The sequence below is a fragment of the Petaurus breviceps genome, unplaced genomic scaffold, assembly GCF_028583685.1.
Source record: "Petaurus breviceps papuanus isolate PSGF00001 unplaced genomic scaffold, PetGlider_PUasm1.0 179, whole genome shotgun sequence".
NCBI lineage: Eukaryota > Metazoa > Chordata > Mammalia > Diprotodontia > Petauridae > Petaurus > Petaurus breviceps.
Genome location: NW_027185779.1, coordinates 6534525 through 6554173, shown reverse-complemented (window position 1 = coordinate 6554173; position 19649 = coordinate 6534525). Strand labels below are relative to the sequence as shown.

General features: G+C 35.7%; 1 protein-coding gene across 5 annotated transcripts in view; it reads right to left on the bottom strand.

The window, feature by feature from the left end:
* Positions 1-19649, bottom strand: part of TRIQK (triple QxxK/R motif containing) — a 150520-nt gene that overhangs the window by 60402 nt on the left and 70469 nt on the right. For all 5 annotated transcript variants that reach the window (XR_011168080.1, XM_069086652.1, XM_069086653.1 and 2 more), the window contains one exon: positions 8027-8105. Coding sequence is in view for 4 of the 5 variants with exons in the window: in XM_069086652.1 (XP_068942753.1) it covers positions 8027-8087 (61 nt within the window). In the remaining variant the exon portion in view is untranslated. The remainder of the gene's footprint in view (positions 1-8026; positions 8106-19649) is intronic.

Genomic DNA, 19649 nt, shown 5'->3' with positions numbered 1-19649 from the left:
CAAATTATGAAGATGACAAATAAAACAAAATGGTGTTTCCTTCAAAAGACTAATACGATTGATAAATCTGCACCAATCTGATTAAAAGGAAAAGCATCAAAAATAAAATCGACAAATTGTTAAATGGACCAGGTGAAATTAAAATAAAAGCAGAAGAAAAAATAATTATCTGTAGCTCATATGTACAATTTATGCTACCAAACACACACACACACACAAATAGAGGACTACCTCAAAAATGGAAAATACCTAAACTGAAAGTTCAAATGGAGTTTTAAATAATCCAAAAAGAAACTGAACTAGCTACAAAGGAACTACCAAAGAAAAAAAAGATTTTTCTCCCTGATAGATTCATAGAATTCTATCAACTTTTAAAGAATAATTAAAATTAAACAAATTATTATCAAAAATGGAAAGCACCCAAATCAGATTCTTTTTATGAGATAGAATTCTAATATCTAAACCAGGGAAAGTAAAAGGACAGGAGAACTATACACCAATATCATTAATGAGTATTGACTCAAAAATTTTAAATAAAATTCTGTCAACTATACTATAGCAATTTATCCAAGAAATTATTCCAAATGACCCAGTAAGATGCAAAGATGGTCCCACATTAGGAAAGTTATGAACATAATTAACATAAAAACAAAATCATACAAAACTACATGATATTGATAGATAAGATCTTTCACAAAGTACAAAATCCATTTATTTTTTGGGATGTCAGGGAGTCAAGATGGCGGAGTAAAAACAGGACTTCCATGCAGCTCCTGCTTCCACCTCCTCAAATTAATGTAAAAAATTACTCTCAACAAACTTTGGATCTACTGAATCCACAAAATGACAGAGAAAAGCTAACTTCCTGCTGAAGATAGCCCAGCAGGTCAGCAGGAAGGGGCCAGCACAACACTCTGGGAGCTGAGCCCAGCCCTGGGCAAAGCCCAGGTTTTAGCCTCAGGGTAGCCACAACAAGCTACCAGCTGGAAGGAATTCAGATCACTAGCAGCTGTGGCAGTTTTCAGAATTATCAACCCATAGATTCTAAGGACAAAGTGAGAAGTCAGTGCAGAGTGGACTTTGGGAACTGGGAGTTGGGGAGTGAGTCCAGCCTTCACCCCCTGGAGGGAAAAGCAACTGAGGCACTGCACTTGTGCAGCCACCGTGACATGGCTACTTCAGCTCCTGGCCTGCATGTTGTAGAGGGACCAAGCAACCAGTCTGAGGGGTAATCGCTCTTGCTTTAACCTACTTGGATCTGGATTGCTGCCCAGGGTAGAGGTCCTGAGGTGCATGTCCATTTTGCCAGAGAAGATGGAGGCTTCAGATAGGGCACCCAACTAATAGCTCCAGCAGCTGAGAAAAGCCCAGGGATTGGGACAAAGCTCCCCTGTCTGGTAGCAAAGTCCTACTGTGGCAAAAAGCCATGAGCAAGCAAAGGAAGCAAAACAAGCAGAGCAATCCAACTTTACATTCCTATTTTGGGGACAAAAAGGATAAAAGCATGAAAAAGGAGTACGACAGCAAAGACAGAGCTCCTGTATAAAAAGCTTCCAAGAAAAATATGGGCTAGTTACAAGCCATAGAGGAGCTTAAGAATGATTTTGAAAACCAAATAAGACAAGTGGATGAAAAATTGGGAAGAGAAATGAGAACAATGCAAGAAAATTATGAAATGAGAGTCAACAGCCTGACTGAAGAAAATAAACCTTAAAAAATAGATTAACTCAAATGGCAAAAGAGGCTCAAAAAGGCATTGAGGAGAAGAATGCCTTAAAAAGCTGAATTTGCCAGATGGTAAAAGAATCTCAAAAGCTCACTGAAGAGAATGATTCCTTCAGAATTAGATTGGAGCAAATGGAAGCTAGTGACTTTATGAGAAATTAAGATACTATTAAAGAGATCCAAACAAATGAAAGAATAGAAGGCAATGTGAAATATCTCATGGGAAAAACCACCAACCAGGAAAATAGATCCAGGAGAGATAATTTAAAAATTATTGGACTACCTGAAAGCCATGATCAAAGAAAGAACCTAGAAATCATCCTTCAAGAAATTCTCAAGGAAAACTGCCCTGATGTTTTAGAACCAGAGGGCAAAATAGAGGTTGAAATAATCTATTGATCACCTCCTGAAAAAGATCCCCCAAAAAAATGGCTAGGAATATTATAGCCAGGTTCCAGATTTCCCAGATCAAGGAGAAAATATTATAAGCAGCCAGGAAGAAACAAATTGAATTATTGTGGAAACACAATCAGGATAACACAGGATACTGTAGCTACACTGAGAGATCAAAGGGCTTGGAATATAATATTCCTGAGGTCAAAGGAGCTGGAATTAAAAACCAAGAACCACCTACCCAACAAAACTGAGCATCATGTTTCATGGGAAAATATGGTCATTCAATGGAATAGAGGATTTTCAAGAATTCTTGATGAATAAGCCAGAGTTGAATAGAAAATCTGACATTCAGATACAAGAAGCAAGAGAAGCATGAGAAGGTAAACAGGGAAAAGAAATCATAAGGAACTTATCAAAGTTAAACTATTTAAATTCCTACATGGAAAAACGATAATTGTAACTTATTAAACTTTTCTCAGTATGAGAATAATTGGAGCGAATCGAAATATATATATATATATATATATATATATATATAAATTTCTATATAGTAGGGTATATGAGAGTATGAATACATATATGAATGTGTGTATATATGTGTACAAGTATACATAGACAGAGGGCACAGGACCAATTTAATAGGAAGGGATGATACTTAAAAGGTGAAATTAAGAGGTGAGAGAGGAATACAATGAAAGGAGATGGGGAAAAACAGAATGGGGTAAATTATATAGAAGAGGCAAGGGAAAATTGTTACAATGGAGGGGAAGAACAGGAAGGCAAAAGGGAATGGGTCAACTTATTCTCATTGAATTTGGCTTAGGGAGGGAATGACATACACACTAAATAAGGTATCTCACCCTACAGGAGAGTAGGGGGCAAAGAGATGAGAGAGGGGATAATGGAGGGGGGGGCAGGCTGGGGGAGGAGGGAAATTTGAAGCACCCACTTTTTAAAAGGGACAGGATCAAAGTAGAGACTAGAATAAGTGGGGGTTGGGATAGGATGGAGGGAAATATAGTCAATCTTTCACAATATATCCACTATGGAAATGTTTTACATAGGTACACATGTACAACCTATATGGAATTGCTTATCTTCCCAGTAACGGTGGTTGACAAGGGAGGAAGGGAATGAATCTAGGATTCAAAGTTTTAAAATCAAATGTTTAAATATATATAATTATTATTAATATTATTTTATCTGCAACTGGGAAATAAGATATATAGGCATTGGGGCGTAGAGATCCACTATGCCTTACTGGAAAGTCAGAGGGGGGATGGGGCAACACATGGGAGAGAAGAGATTGGAGGAGGGGATATTCAGCAGGATCACTGTTTTGGGGTGGTGGTAAGGGAAAAATGGGGAGAAAATTTATACCTCAAAATCCTGTGGAAATGAATGATGTAAACTAAAAAAATAAAAAAGAGACAAAAAATTTGTCCGTGCTAAAAACACTACAAATTTTGACACAGAGGGATCCTTTTCAATATCATAAAAATATTTATATAAAACCAAAAGCAATCATCACTTGCAATGAGGATACACTGGAAAGTTTTCTGATAAATATAAGGGTAAACAAAGACATTCATTCTCCTCACTGTTATTTGATATAGTTTTGCAAATCCTAGTAAGAATTTGAATATATGATAAAGAAATTAAAGATGTAAACATTAGTAAGCAGGAAAAAAACGGACCTATTTGTTGACAATATGATGCAATAAACCTAATAGAATATGTGATAGTATTGCAATAAGCAACATACTACAAATAACATTCCTATTAAAGTTATTTCAATGTTAATGTTCTACTGATTAATACAATTTTGATGTTCAATTGATCAAATTATCAATGAAATACTTGATATAAATCAACAGGGTAAAAACAAAATTCACTTGGAAAAATAAAATATCTTTAATATCCAGTGAAATGACGAAAAAAGGTGGGAACAGAGGATAATAATACTTCCTAACCTCAAACTATATTATAATGCAGCAGTCATCACAACCACCTGGTATTGGTTAAAAAATAAAAAGGATAGGAAATGAGTGGAACACACTAGAAAGTAAGAATTACAAATAATGGAATCCAGTAATCTAGGGTTCAATAAATTAGAAAATATAAATTATTTAAGAAAGAACTCTCTTTTTTTATAAAATATTGGGGAAACTGGAAAGATTTTTTTTTCAGAAATTAGGCATGAACCAATAGCTTAGACAATATTTCATAGTATATTCTCAATGAAATCATGACCTTAATATCAAAAATCATACTAAAAAATTGGAAGAAAAGTCCATTTTATATATCTTAAAGATCTAAATAGTAAATGTATTCTTTAACTAAACATAGGAAAGAGGTAATCACAGAAGATAAGAGTTAACTCTGATTATATAAAACTGAAAAGGTTTCTGCACAAATATAACTGATTTATCTTGGATAAAAAGGGAAATGGTCAAATGGCAAAAAAAATCTTTTATCAAATTTCTTTTACAAAGATTTGGTGTCATACATGTATATATATGATGTTATACACATGCATATATATGTGTGTATGTATACACATACCTAGTTACAATGTATATAAGTATATCCAAGATTATACAAGCAAATTACATCTATGTACCTACATGTATGTATGTGTATATCTATATGTATGAATGACCAAAAGTCATTCCCCAACATATAAGTGAACAAAGTATATGAACAAAGAGTTTTCAAAAGAATTACATATTATTAACCACCATATAAAGAATGCTCCTAATTATTAATAAGAGAAATTCTAATCAAAACAAACCTGAGGTTTCACCTAACACTGCAAATTAGCAATGATAAAAAGTGAAGTCAATTTGGAGGCATTATGGTATATCAGACACATTTGTGGTGGAGTTGAGAATTAATATGGGCATATGGGGAAGTGATTTGAAATTATGGAAATAAAGTGACTAAAATGTCCATACTATCTGACCCACAAATTCTAATACTAGGCTTATACTCTTGGAGGCTTTTGATCAGAAAAAAGTTTCCATATCCACCAAAATATTCATAGTAGCACTTTTTTGTAGCAAAGAACTAGAAATAAGTACATGCCCAGTGATTAGGAAATCTCTAAACAACGTGGTACATGGATGTAATAGAATATTATTTTGTTGCAAGAAAGGATGAATGTTATCAAGACAGAGAAGCATAGAAAAAATCTACATGAACTGATGCATAGTAAAGTCAGTAAGCAAAGCCAAGAAAAGTATATAATGATTAAAAAAATGGAAAAAACAATAACAAAAATATAAAAAGCCAGTGTTTCAAAATGATAAAGAAGCATGATTTGACAGGGCTGCTAGGTGGCGAAGTGAATAGAGCACCGGCCTTGGAGTCAGGAGGACCTGGGTTTGGATCCAGCCTCAGACACTTAACACAAAAACTAGCCATGCGACCTCAGGCAAGTCACTTAACCCCAATTGCCCTCCAAAAATAAAAAAATAGCATGATTTGAAAAGAAGAAATGATAAGATAGCCCAACTCCACCCCTTTGAACAGGAAGAAGGTCTATATATGTTGTACATTGCACATATTTTCAAAATATTTCAATGTATTGATGAATTATGCTAATTTTTCCTCTTCTTTTTGATCTTAGAAAAAACCCACCTATCTAGTTAATCATCAGTATCAAATGAATACATTTGTTGCTATCAGTAAATTTATGGGAATTTTATAGGAATTTATATAAAATTATACATTTATATGAAATAATATATCTACATTATGACATATATCACATTGAATATAAGATAAACTCCAATAGAGCTGTGATTTCATCAATGGTAAGTCTCTTAACCTCATAACTCAGACATAGATGACTCCTAGATCTCTATATTCAGCCTCAGTCTCCTTGCTGAGTTTCAGTCCCATAATCACTAAAATATCTAACGGTCATTTCAAACAGGATACCTCACAGACATATCCCACAGATATACCACATAAAAATCAAAAGGCACAAAAAAGAAATCATTATCTTGCTTCCAAACCCTTTCCTATTCTGAACTTCTCTGTTTCTACTGAAAGCATATCCATTATTCTAGTCTCAAAGGATGGTAACCTCAGTGTCTTTCTTGATTCCTCATTCTCTCTCATCTAACATATCTAATAATTTGCAAATCTTGCCATATCTTCCTTCACAACATTTATCACATCCAGTGGTATGGTGGTGAATGTTAAAAAAAAATATGCATGACACACTTTTAAGTTTAATCTACATTATTAACATTTTCTCCATCACTTTCTTAGGTCTGTCAGTGGTGGGGAACCTGAAGCCTTTAGGCCACATGTGACCTCACACCAAATATTTAACAATTGGCTCTTGCTAGTTGGTCAAGCTAACTCCCACACCCCTGCCATACAGCCCCTTCTAATGGAGTCACTATATTAATCTAGGTTCTCAAAATACCTCTCACCTAGACTACAAACAATAATCTTATAAATGATCTTCCTGTCTTCCTCCCTAATCAATTCCTCCTTACAGACATCTATCAAGTGATTTTCCTTAAAGCATAGATCTGGCTAAGTCACTCTCCTTTTCAATTGACTCCAGTATTTTCCTATTGTTCTAGGATCCAATAGAAAGTCCTTAATTTGGCATTTTTGTTCTTCATAACAGGACTCCAACCTATTTTCCAAGTGTCATAATATATTATTCCTCTTGTTTAACTCTACAATCCAGCTAAACTAGACCTTCGTCAATGTGTACAAGTGATTGATCCCATTCTAACCCTTCTCCAGCAGAATATCTCCTCTGTCATCCCCATGATAATCTTCAATCTCTGCCTATGTATTGAATGATCCATTCCTGTCTACAAACATGTGTATGTCCTCCTTATGCTCCAGAAACCCTTTCTTGAGTCATCATCACTTACAATGAGTCTGCATGTCTCCTCCCTTTAGTGATTAAACTTGTGACAACTGTCCTGAGTCAATACCTCCATTTTCTTTTTTCTCACTGTCTTCTGACCATTCTGAAAACTGGTTTCCAGTCTCATCAGCTGAAGCTGCTCTTTCCAAAATTACCAATGATCTTTTAATGGTAAAATCTAATGGTCTTTTCTCAAACATTTTCCTTCTGGAAATTTCTGAAGCCCTTAATACTGTCAAGCATCCTCTTCTCTTTGATACTCTCTTTTTCTCTAGGCTATTTTCTCACTTCTCTACCCACTCCTGTGTATTCTTCTCTGGCTCCTCTTCCTCTTCTAAGCTATCATCTAAATCTATAATCCTCTGCCTTCTATTTTAATGTAAAAGTTTACCAAAGTTCTAGATTCTGCTCCTAAGTGGGAACAATACATAAGATGGAAATATTTAGAGAATGTTTAAAAGGAGAAAAGATGGAGACAAGTCCTAAATTTCTTAGGAAAGAAAAGTAAGTGACCTGGGAAATAGGAGATGTGGACAGGGTAATATAGGCAAGTGACTTCAAAAGAGGAGGTGTCTGAGTAATGGTAGCAGAGGACAGGTATGAAGCAAGGTGTATGCTTCCTTCTTCTCCTGGGTCAATAGTTCTGGGACATCAAAGAAGATACATCCAGTAGTGGAGAGGGTGGCCAGAGATAAATTTATACTGAAACAAGTCCTAGAAAGAGTATAAGAGGAAGAGTCGAAGGTGAAGAAATATTTGGTAACAACTTTATTCAGGAGGGCATAATGGAACAGATTCCAGTTGTTCAAGATTTTGGAACAGGGAGACTGATATGGATAAAGATGATTGAAGAGAGTTAGCCAGGGAAGAAGGCTTTCACTTTGGCAAATCTAAGTCTAAATGAATAAGAGAAAAGAAAGTGAGTTTTTCAGTCATGGGATAGGAAAGCAACAATTGATGGGTTCCTAAATTTACTCGAGAATGAAAGATTATGTTACTTACCAATCTGCTTTCTATACTGATCAACAGGAAGTTTTAAAGTGGAAGCATCCTTTCTGCCCATGTTGGGTCTCTAAAATACCTATTCAAGAAATAAAATAATCACAAAATGTTAAGAAATAAAACTAAATCACATATAAAAAGAAATAAAGTCTAAAGAAAATCTTTGTAAGCAAGTTATTATTGTTGCTCAGTCACTTTATTCTTGTCTGACTCTTCATGATCCCATTTGGAATTTCCTTCGCAAAGATACTGGAGTGGTTTGCCATTTCTTTCTCCAGCTCATTTTATAGATGAGAAAACTGAGGCAAACAGAGTTAAGTGAATTGCCCAGGGTCATATACCTAGTAAGTGTCTGAGGTCTGATTTGAACTCTGGTACCACCTAGCTGCCACAATACCAAAAAATAATTTTGACTGCTGTACCTTAAGGGGGAGACAAAAATTGGGGGAAGGGCCTCTAGAACATTGGGTCAAACAGACCTCAGTTAATTACTAAGCAAGTGTATTGTTAATTTTTTTTTTGCTTATTAGGAAGATCTTTCCCATTTATTAATAGGCCCATGTGGCCTGCTTGAGTAATGTGGAAGCCTGAGTCACATGAGTCTGTGGTGGGAGGAGCTTGCTGAACAGGTAGAGCAGGAAGGGTGGAATAGAAAGGGTGAGGCAAAGCCTAGATGAAGTTGGTCAGGGCAATTAGAGCTGAAGGAGAGAGAGGAAGTAGGCAGTGAGCTGTGAGTATTTATTCATTGGAAGGCCCAAGCAGGGAAAAGGTTTGGGGATGGCAATGCCCCCTGTATTATAATTATGTGTAGATTTCTTTGCTGCTATTATGGATTTGGATTTCTGGTATTGGAATTTGAATTTCTGGTGTTTGAATAAATGTTTTGGTTCTGTCTTCCATGTGGAGAGGGTGTTATATTTTGTGATTCAGAATTATGGTGGCATATTCATAGTAGATGCTGTGAATATCACATTGGCACTACATATGGTGATGGGGATGGGATTGCAAAATATCAGACCTCTATTTGGAGACAGAAGGGCTTTAGGGAAAGAAAAATGGACATCCTGGTGTGGGAAGATTTACCTTATTCCTCCCTGGAGAGAGAATGGGCTAAAAGTACAGAACTCTGTGAAAACTGTGAATTGAGGCAACAGAAGTGAGAAACTAGAGATTTGGAAAGATGTTTGCAAGGAATACCAATAGAACTGGGGAAAGAAGTGGCAGGGTTATGGAGGAGAGGCTGGGCCTTGCTAACAAATTATCACCTTATGTGTAAAAGCAGAGACAAACTATGGAAAGAGAAAACTGAGATGTGCAACAGCTTTCAGGCTTTCCTGTATCCTATTTTTTTTTTGCTTTTTTTGGAGGGCAATTGGGGTTAAGTGACTTGCCCAAAGTCACATGGCTAGTAAGTATGTCAAGTGTCTGAGACCAGATTTTAACTCAGGTCCTCCTGACTCCAGGGCCGGTGCTCTATTCACTGTGCCACCCAGCTGCCCCCCAGGGTCTCCTTTAAAAGAGCAACCTAGATGGATAGCAGAAGAGAGGGCAATTGGGGATTTCACTCAGAAAAAGAAGAAAAAAATTAACAAAAATAATGTGCATGCAGCCTTTGCACAGACTGGGACTAGTTGGGGACCTGATGATTGCCAGGAGAATGCATAGGAGGAAAATGAAACAAAGTTAGATAAAGAGGCTTTTACTAGTGTAAATGTTCACCCAATACTAAGAAGTAAGCAAGAAAACCAGGGAGGTCATACAGTGTTTAGGTAGGTAATTGAGGATTTTACTCAGTAGGAGGTAACTGATATATTAATAATAAAAAGGATAGGAGAATCCTTTGTGTCTTGGATGGTGAGAATCAGTGATGAAGGGGACGTAGAAGTATTGATAGATAACATAGATTGCTTGAAATTTATAGGAATTGGTCAGAATCCTTTTGTACCGCAAGTTTTTAGGGATCACCATATGGAAGGAGATAAAAATGCAATTAATCTGTTAGCTTTAGCTGTGGACAGATGTAGCAGACAATATCCTACTAACTTTATGTGGACTAGTGGAGACAGACCTTGCTACTCAGAATTTGTATGAGAAAGTTAAAGGAAGAGGTAATCAAGACAGCTATCATGGTTGGAGATGCCGATGCTTATCATAGTACCCCCTGAGCAGTTTTTCATAGAAATGTCATAGTGAAGACAGCTCCTCTTGCTTAAAAGCACCTAATTCTGACTTTAATAATTGGGGAGATATGGCACTCTCTTTCGGATGTGCCGGATAAGATTTCATAGTTAAGTGATTTAGGGGAATAGGGAAAAGATAAATTTCCTTGAGAAAGAAGAGTAAGTAGCCAGAGGATTCAAAGTCAGAATAGATTGACAAGAAAAGAATTATTTACTGCTCTCCTGAAAGCAGGGGTAGATGTTGGAAGAATAGATGGTATTTCAACTAATTAACTATATAAAATGTACTGAGAAAAGGGGCTTAATATCAGTCAGAATAGGGAAGTAAGAATTGCACCTACAGATCCTCCTGAATTCTTGTATCCAAGTTTGTCACATCTTCAGAGAGAATAGAAAATTGGTCAAGCCCCAGTTCAGATTAAAGAAATACACAGACAAGATTATAGGTCCCATATCAATTTGACCATATATTGGGAAAATGGATGAAATACTGAAACTAGGGCATTAATAGATACTGGGGCAGAGGCTGCCCCTATATATGGAAACGGACAAATTCAAACAGGAAATTCTATAACCATCATAGGACTGGGAGGGGCTAAAATATCAGATAGACAAGTTAAACTAATGATAACAATTGAATAATTCTCTAAGAAAGAATATACCGTGGTCATTGTGCCCATTACTGAGTATATCATTGGAATAGTTATATTGAGAGGTATGACTTTCTAAAATAAATTTACTTGAGAGGAGATACCAATTTGCAGTAAGGAAGATAGCAATTAATACAGTTTTAGTGGGAAAAATAAAAATGGACTCAATCACTTTACCTGAACCTTCTGAAGTAATTAAAGTAATTTAAAGTAAAGTAATTTAAAGCAGCATAGTGTTTCAGGTGGGCAAGATAAAATTATCAATACTGTAAAGGAATATGTTGAGGTTGGAGTGTTAGTCCCTACCACCACAAGATGGAATAATCCTATATGGTCAGTACAAAAGTCAGATGGGATGTGGAGAATGATAGTGGATTATAGACAACTGAATAAGGTGATTCTCCCCCTTGTGTGCTGCTGTTCCAGATACCATCACCTTAACAGAAAGGATCCAGAAAAATGATGGGACTTGGTAGGCAGTTATTGATTTAACCAATACTTCCGTTACTATAGGAATAGACGCTAAACAATGAGACCAGTTTGCTTTCACTTGGCTGGGCAGACAATATACTTCTCCCCACTTGTCACAAGGATATCTGCATAGTCCTACTGTTTATAGGATTGTGGCTGAACATTTGGATGAATTAAAGTTACCTCGCATACAGCTTACCCACTACATAGATGATATTATGATACAGGGAAAAAATGCAAAAGAAGTGAAGAATTTGATGCTTTTAATTGAGCATATGAAAAGCAAAGGGTGGGAAATTAACCCTGCAAAGATTCAAGGGCCAGCTCAAAATGTAAAATTTTGGGGTAGTCAATGGAATAAAGGGCTACAAGAGATTCTTCTCTAAGCCCGACAAACGATTCAGGATTTTCCTATCCTTACCAATAAGAAAAAGACCCCAAAGTTTACAGAATTGTTTGGATATTGGCAACATCATATATTGCATCTGGGACAGATTCTGAAACCCTTATATGAATTTACTCAGAAGAAAATGAATTGGATTGGGGACTTGAGCAGAGTAAAGCTTTTGAAGAGGCCAAGGCTGCTATACAACTGCCCCTAGATTTATGACCTATGCAAAATGGTCTGGTGGAATTAAAAGTGATTGTACAGGATGAATATGCAGATTGAAGTTTATGGCAAGAAACAACAAAGTTGAAATGTACCCTTAGGGTTTTGGTCTAAGAGGCCCCAGGGAAATATGCCTCCTAGCAACTCTTGTTGGCTAAAAAGTCTTTTTGAAATTAAAATGCAATCCTCCTCTTTGGTTCACAAATTCACAAAAGTCACTAATTTGATTATCATCCCTGGTGTTCTCAGGGTGAAAACCTTCAAAGATATGGGCCCTTCATCTGGAGTTCAATCTACCCCTTTTAAAAAGCAATTGTTAGCTGCATATTGGGCTTTGGTAGAGACCAAACAACTGACTCTGGGCCATGAAGTAATATTAAGGTCTGGAATCCTGATTATATATATATATATACACGTATATATATATGTGTGTGTGTGTGTGTATGTATATGTATATATGTATATACGTATATGTATATAATGAGTACCCCAGCTTCTCCCAGAATTGGACATGCACAAGAGACTAGCACAATTACATGGAAATGGCATATACAAAATATATCTAAAACAGACAAAAGTGGAGTTTCTGCCCTACATGAATCAATAGCAAACTTAGATGCTGAGGGAAATAATATACCCCCTGAACCAAAGCAATAGTTGGTACAATCCTTGGTTCAGTGGAATGAGGGATATGATGGATTAGCTGAAGAACAAAAGAAACATGCATGGTTTACTGATGCGACAGCAAAATATTTGGGCCACAAAAGATACAGGAAAGTGATAGCCTATCACCCATGTACCAGGTGGACTTTGGAAAGTACTGGGACAGATGGACATAGTCAATTTGCTGAACTTATGTCAGTACATCAAGCCATTAGAATAAAAGAAGGAAGACAGTGTCATATATTTACTGATTCATGAGCAGTAGCTAAAGGGTCTTCTACATGGAAGCCCATGTGGAAAAATCAAAAGTGGGAAATTCATGGCAAACAAATCTGGGGCAAAGAATTATGGGAAGATATAAGGAACATGTCTGTGGTTACTAATTTATCAGTTTTTCATGTAGATGCTCACATGGCCCTTACCACACCAGAATGAGAGTACAATGCACATGCTGATCAACTAGCAAAGATTGCTACTAAACATATTGTGCCTACTCTGACACCAATTGATGATCTGGTACTAGAAAAATGGGTCCACCAAACAGCCTGCCATTCAGGGTCTAGGCCACACACAGGTGGGTACAAGATTGAAGTATCAGTATTTATCATTTAATATTAAAATAGGTAACAGAGGAATTTCATAAATGTCAGTTGGAAAAAAATTGTTCCTCAGGTAGTAAATGGAGATAAAAGATAGCAAATTAAAGCTCAAATTTGACAGATAGATTATATAGGGCCTCTGCCCCAAGATAGGATGCAAATTTATATGCACTTGTGTTGACACCTATTCAGATGCACTAGCAGCTTGTCCTTATAAGAATGCAACCCAGAAAAACACCAGTAAAACCCTAGATATCCAAGTCTATATTATGAAACCCCAATGCAGATTCAAAGTTACAATGGGTCACATCTCAAAGGTAACAAAATTGAGAGATGTATATTAAACAATATAGAATGGCTGTATCATAGTTCATATTATCCACAAGCATCTGGGTATATTGAAAGAATGAATTATTGAAAGAATAGTTAAGGCAGTTAAGTTCTAATGTTTTGTATCAACATTGAAAGGATAATTTGCTCACTGCTTTACATAATTTGAATAATAGACAATTGGGAGGAAGTACACCTCTAGCCAGAATGATGACCTCAAATCTGCAAATCAGAAAACAACAAACACAAAAGATCCCAAATATTGAGCACTGGACTGTTAGGCAAGACGTCCTAGCACTGTATCCAGGAACACCTGGTTCAGCAGGATATAATTTGCATTTTTCATAGGACTTTTGACTGGATAGAAAAGAAATAAGAACAATCTCCACTGGAAAATGTAGACAGATATAACCTAAATCAGGATTAGCAGGTCAAGGAATACATGTATTGGCTGGAGTAATAGATTCTAATTATCAAGGAAAAATGACTGTGACATTCCAAAATTTGGGTGAAGTCATATAAATTTGTAAAAATTAAAGAATTGTTCAAGTGATCATTATTCCTTATAAAGCAATACCCCTTGTGAAAACTGACCTTCCGTCTGAAATAACTATCAGAGGAACTGAAGGGTTTGGTTATACTGATAGAATCAAATTGGGAGCTAATATATGGGTAATCAAAAGCCAGATGATGTTTCAAAGGCTGTAGAAATTATAGCACATGAGAAAGATAATACTGTAACTGTTGTTTATTCAGAAGATCATTACCAAATTGTACCTGAACTCATCATATATTCTATCATGAATGAGGCTATGATAGTGAGTTCATGGACTCCAGAAGCACAACTGACCCTACATCCAACCCTGCTTCTGGTTATCATCACCTTGTTTCTTTTTGGCTTTTTGTCTGTTAAACATGTTTGTGAGATTTGTTTCCTGCAGGCTTAGTACCCTCCACCTGCAGATGCTTGATAGCTTAAGCCAGATGTCACCCTCTGTACTTGACTGTAATGTGTCACCCCTTGACCTGGCATCAGCTAAGCTCCAGATGCCAGTTAAAGAACTGACCTCTCAAATAGGACCTCTTGGGGCAAGGACAGTTCTACATCCAATTTCAGCAGAAAATAGCTACAGAAGAAAAGACCTTCACGTCTTACCCCAGGATTTTGGGCCCCAGTCATTCAAGGAGGGAATCATGGGGTGCTTATGCTCAAGCCCCACCCTAAGATATTGTTTTATGTGCTTATTTTGTGTTATCCCTATTATATTGTTGCAAAGTTCGGTTGACACCAGTTCCTCCTAAACTCCCATCAACCTATGTAATGGATATGAAAGATTTTGGAGTCAAATGTATTATTCATTCATTTTTGCTTAATGGGAAGATCTTTCCCATCCATTAACAGGCCCATGTGAACTGCCTGAGTCAGTCATATGGAAGCCTAAGTCACATGAGTCTGTGATGCGAGGAGTTGGCTGAAGAGGTGGAGCAGTAAGGATGGAACAGAGCCCAGAGAAAGATGGTCAGAGCTGTTAGAGCTGAAGGAGAGAAAGGAAGCAGACAGTGAACTGTGAGTGCTCATTTGTGGTTATGCCCTAGCAGGGGGAAGGCTTGGGAATAGTATAATATAGGAGTTAAGGTAAAATTTGGTAATAAATAACAATGCCCCCTGCATTGTTATTATTTATAGATCTTTGATGTTATGATGGATTTCACTTTCTGGTGTTGGGATTTGGCTTTCTGGTATTTGAACAAATATTTTGGGTCTGTCTTCCATATGGAGAGTCTGTTATATTTTATGATTCAGAATTATGCTGGCATATTCATAGCAGCTGTAGGCACTGTGAATATCATGTTGCTACTACAGCAAGTCACTTACCCTCTCTTAGTCTAAGTTTCATCATCTTTAAAATGAATATAATAATTACCAACCTAGGGTTGCTGTGATACTCTAGTAATATATATATTTACACACACCTATATATAAAGCATTTTGTAAACTTTAAATAACTTTATAAATGTTGACTGTTGTTATTATTTCAAATACTTAAGGCATTTGATTTCATTGGTGTATGACTTTTTGAAGAAGAAGAAGAAGAAGAGGAGGAGGAGGAGCAGTAGGAAGAAGAGGAGGAGGAAGAAGAAGGAAGAGGAGGAGGAGAAGAAGAAGAAGAGGAGGAGGAGGAGGAGGAGAAAGAGAAAGAAGAGAGGGAAGGAAGAAAGGAAGGAAAAAAGGAAGGAAAGGAAGGAGGGAGGGAGGAGGAAAGAAGGAAGGGAGGGAAGGAGGAGGGAGGAGGGAAAGAAAGAAAAGAAAAAGATCCTGACAACTAATGTTCTGGTGATAATCTTACCTAGAGCTAGGTACTCTGGTCCTTGGATGGCAAATGCATTCTGTCAGAGGGCTTGCCTCTGAAGTCTCTGCAATTTCATAAGGCATTTCAAAGCTTGTTCCATTGGTATAATGCTGACAACTGAGACCTACCTCCATTCCACATCTTCAGCTTTCTTAATATATAATTTTTTTGTTGTTGTTCTTTTTTATTTTTTAATTTCAAGGATACCTCATCTTTCAAATCTATTTCAAACATAATAATAGTATATAAATATATATTATGGTGATAATTGAAAATAGAAGTCAATAGACACTAACAAAGAACACAACAAACAGGGTTGCTTTTTAAATTTTTATGAGGCTTTTTAAAAGTATTTTTTCTCAGTTTTCTATATCCCTTTGTAAATAACTTTATGTATCTCTTTCAGAACCCAAATTCAAAATATAATTTGAGAAGCACACAAAATAAGGACATAAAATTTGATAAATACCATTATTTTTATTATTACTGTCATTGCAACAATTGTTAATGAAAAATATTTAATTTTCACTGTGGGTACTAAATCAGAGGCATAGGAAAAGTCATTTTCTTTTTATGAAAAAAAAAATAACTAAAGGCTATTTAAAATGAGCTACTGAAATTCCCCTGTTTATCTGTACAGTTCAAACTACCAGTGAATCAGATATCTAGAACCTCTAAAATATTGTGACTTTTCTTTGTTCTTCAAAGCTATGCGGTAATCATCATTCATTTCGACTGCTTTGATGATTGGATAGCAAACTACCAAGAAGCCTACAGAGACATTAGCACATACAGCCACAATGTCTAATAAGACAGCTATTTGCATAAAAGATCAGCCACAATTTAAAATGTGTTGTGATAGAAGTGGAAAGGGAATAACAGATCTATATTAGTATGTACAAAATCAAGATTGTTTTCACAATTTAATTCTCTAGGGTCTGTGGCTCATCACATTCTCTTGTAAAGAATATAACATTCCCTGAGGAAGTAACTTGCCATGAGCCCAAGTTAAACTAAAATATGGATTAATAAGAGGTAATATTTATTATTGATGAGGATTTTTTGTAAGAAAATTTTTTGATGTAACCAATATAGATTTCTAAAAGAAAAATATCAGTAATCTTTATAAATAAAAAATGCTAATTTTAATACCAAAGTGGGAAGCCTAAAATAGTTGTGAGTTCATTTTTGCTATGTTAAAAGTATTTTTAAAATTACCAATATCCTCAGTGGATATGTTTTTAAGGTTAAAAATCACTATTGTAGATTATTATATTAACCTGACTTGTACTAAAACATGATATAGATTTTCAAGAGAAATTTATCTTTGGTGTCTCAAAACAACACTGTAAACACTAATTTTTAGCATGTTTTTGATTTCTCATCCATATACTATATAGAAAAGTAGAAAGAATGACTAAACAAACTTAAAACTTTGACACTTTTCCTTCTTCCAGAAAAAGAACATAAGTCATATATATATTTAAATTCATGTCAAAGATTTTTAAATTAACATAAACCAGAAGTATACAGACAGTAATCATAATAGTTATTATTTTTTTTCTATATCAACAATGATCAAAATAAAACTGGGGTTGGGAATCAACATTGAGTGAAATACAAAGTAAGTTATATTCCAAAATAAAATAACAATGTACTTATTCTTTTTAAAATATTAAAGATGAATTAAAAACCCTTTCCACAACCTACATGATCATAAATATCCTGGGATTTAGGAACTGACTGTTTGAAAATGTAATTAGGGTGCTTGCTGCATTCAACTCAATAAATACTAAAACTAGAAAATATCCAGAGAAAAGTAGCATATTCCTTGTGAAAGGATGACACACAAATCTGTAAAAATTAAAAGGGAGGGGTGTATGTAGAAATCAGTAGAGAAAAGAAGGAAATAACTAAGCAGATAGAAATGTCTAATACAATGAATATCATAGAGTAAAAGAACTCTAGCAGAAAACTACAAAAGATAATTAATTATCCAATAATTAGAGAAGAGATTATGGAATGGTCACTGGGACTTTGAAGAGTGGTTGGGAGGCCTAAAAAATAAAGGACAACATAGAATCAAATAGACATCTTAGGAGATAAATTGGGAAATATTAAACAATATCCTTCCTCATACACCCCGGAATGGAGAAACCAGAACTCAAAAAGCCAAAATAGTATGTGTATTTTATTGTTGTTATTTTCAACCTAATTCTCTCATCCCACAACATCAAGACAATAAATATGACAGCTCTGCAGTAATTAAAACTGCAATAAGAAAATTATAATACCTAACATTTATAAAGGGCTTTGAGGTTCATAGATTCTCATGTATATGTGTGTGTATATATATATGTATACATATATATATATATTTGTACGTGTATGTATATGTCTAGGTGTATGTGTATATGTATATATAATATACACACTTGCATATGTACCTATGTGTTTATACATATAGGTATACATACATATAAACATATATATGCATGTGTGAATACACATACATACATTTTATTTGACTCTCACAACTCTGTATAAGTCCAATTGATATAGGAATGACATTTTCCTGAGGAAGCTTTCCTGTGTTCCCTGATCCAATTTCTCCCCTCCTGATATCAATCTAATTGTCCCTAGCTTCCCTGACCAATAAAATATTCTTACATGAACTGCATGCATTGTACCTTAACATGATGAAATGTTAAAAATAATATATTTTTTTCTAAGTAAATATTATGAAACAAAGGTATATAAAACAATTTTGAATGTAATACAGAATTCCAGGGAGCACGGAAGAATGGCAGGTCATTCCAGAATAGTTTAAAAAACAGAAACTTTGAGAAGAGTTAGAAGAGAGCAAATACCTATAACAGAAACACTTGCACCATGGTGGCAAGTGGAGAGAATGGATTTGGAATACAAATACAATGCAGTAAAGGACAATCTAGAAATGGTAGTAAAACAGAAACAGCACATGATTAGTATACAAGCAAAAGCCATTTATGTCAAAGAAAGGTTGTACACAGACAACTTAAGGATCCTAAATCTCCCAGAAGAACCTGAAAAAAAGCTTTTAAAATTTAAATACCATAATTTAGGAAATGATACATGAAAACTGCCCAGAGCTTGTAAATAAAAGAGAACAAAGCAGTAATCAAGAGAAACCACAGAACAGCTCAAAGAAAAAAATACATGCTTCAAACTTGTTAAATTTCATGGCTGAAATGACAAAAAAACAGAATGTTGCAAATATCCAGAAGAAAACACATCAAAGATGGCAGAGTAAAAGCACGAACTTTCATGAGCTCCCGTTCCAACCACCTCTAATACTTGTAAAAAAAAAATGTGTTTAAACAAATTTTAGTGCTACAGAACCTACAAAGTGACAAAGAGAAACAAATCTTCCACTGAAGGCAGCCTGGCAGGCAGACAGGAAGGGAGAGCAGCACAGTCCCACGTGGGCCACGCTGGTCCAGACTGGCATCACAAACCTGCCAGAGCAGATTTCAGGAGAATGAATCAGTGGCAGTTGTGGCATTTTCCATACTTCTCAACCCATAAATGCCAAAGAGAATGTAAGAAGTCAGTAGGGGAACTCTACTGGTACTGGGTGAGAGAAGAGCATGGTCAGAGCCCAGCCCCCAGGGTGGTGGAGGTGGCAGAGGCTGCCACAGCAATGACTGCTTCTAGAACTCCAGGCCAACAAATCATGGGCGGACCAAATGGCTTACCAGAGGGCAATTAATGGATTCTCTTTGCTGGT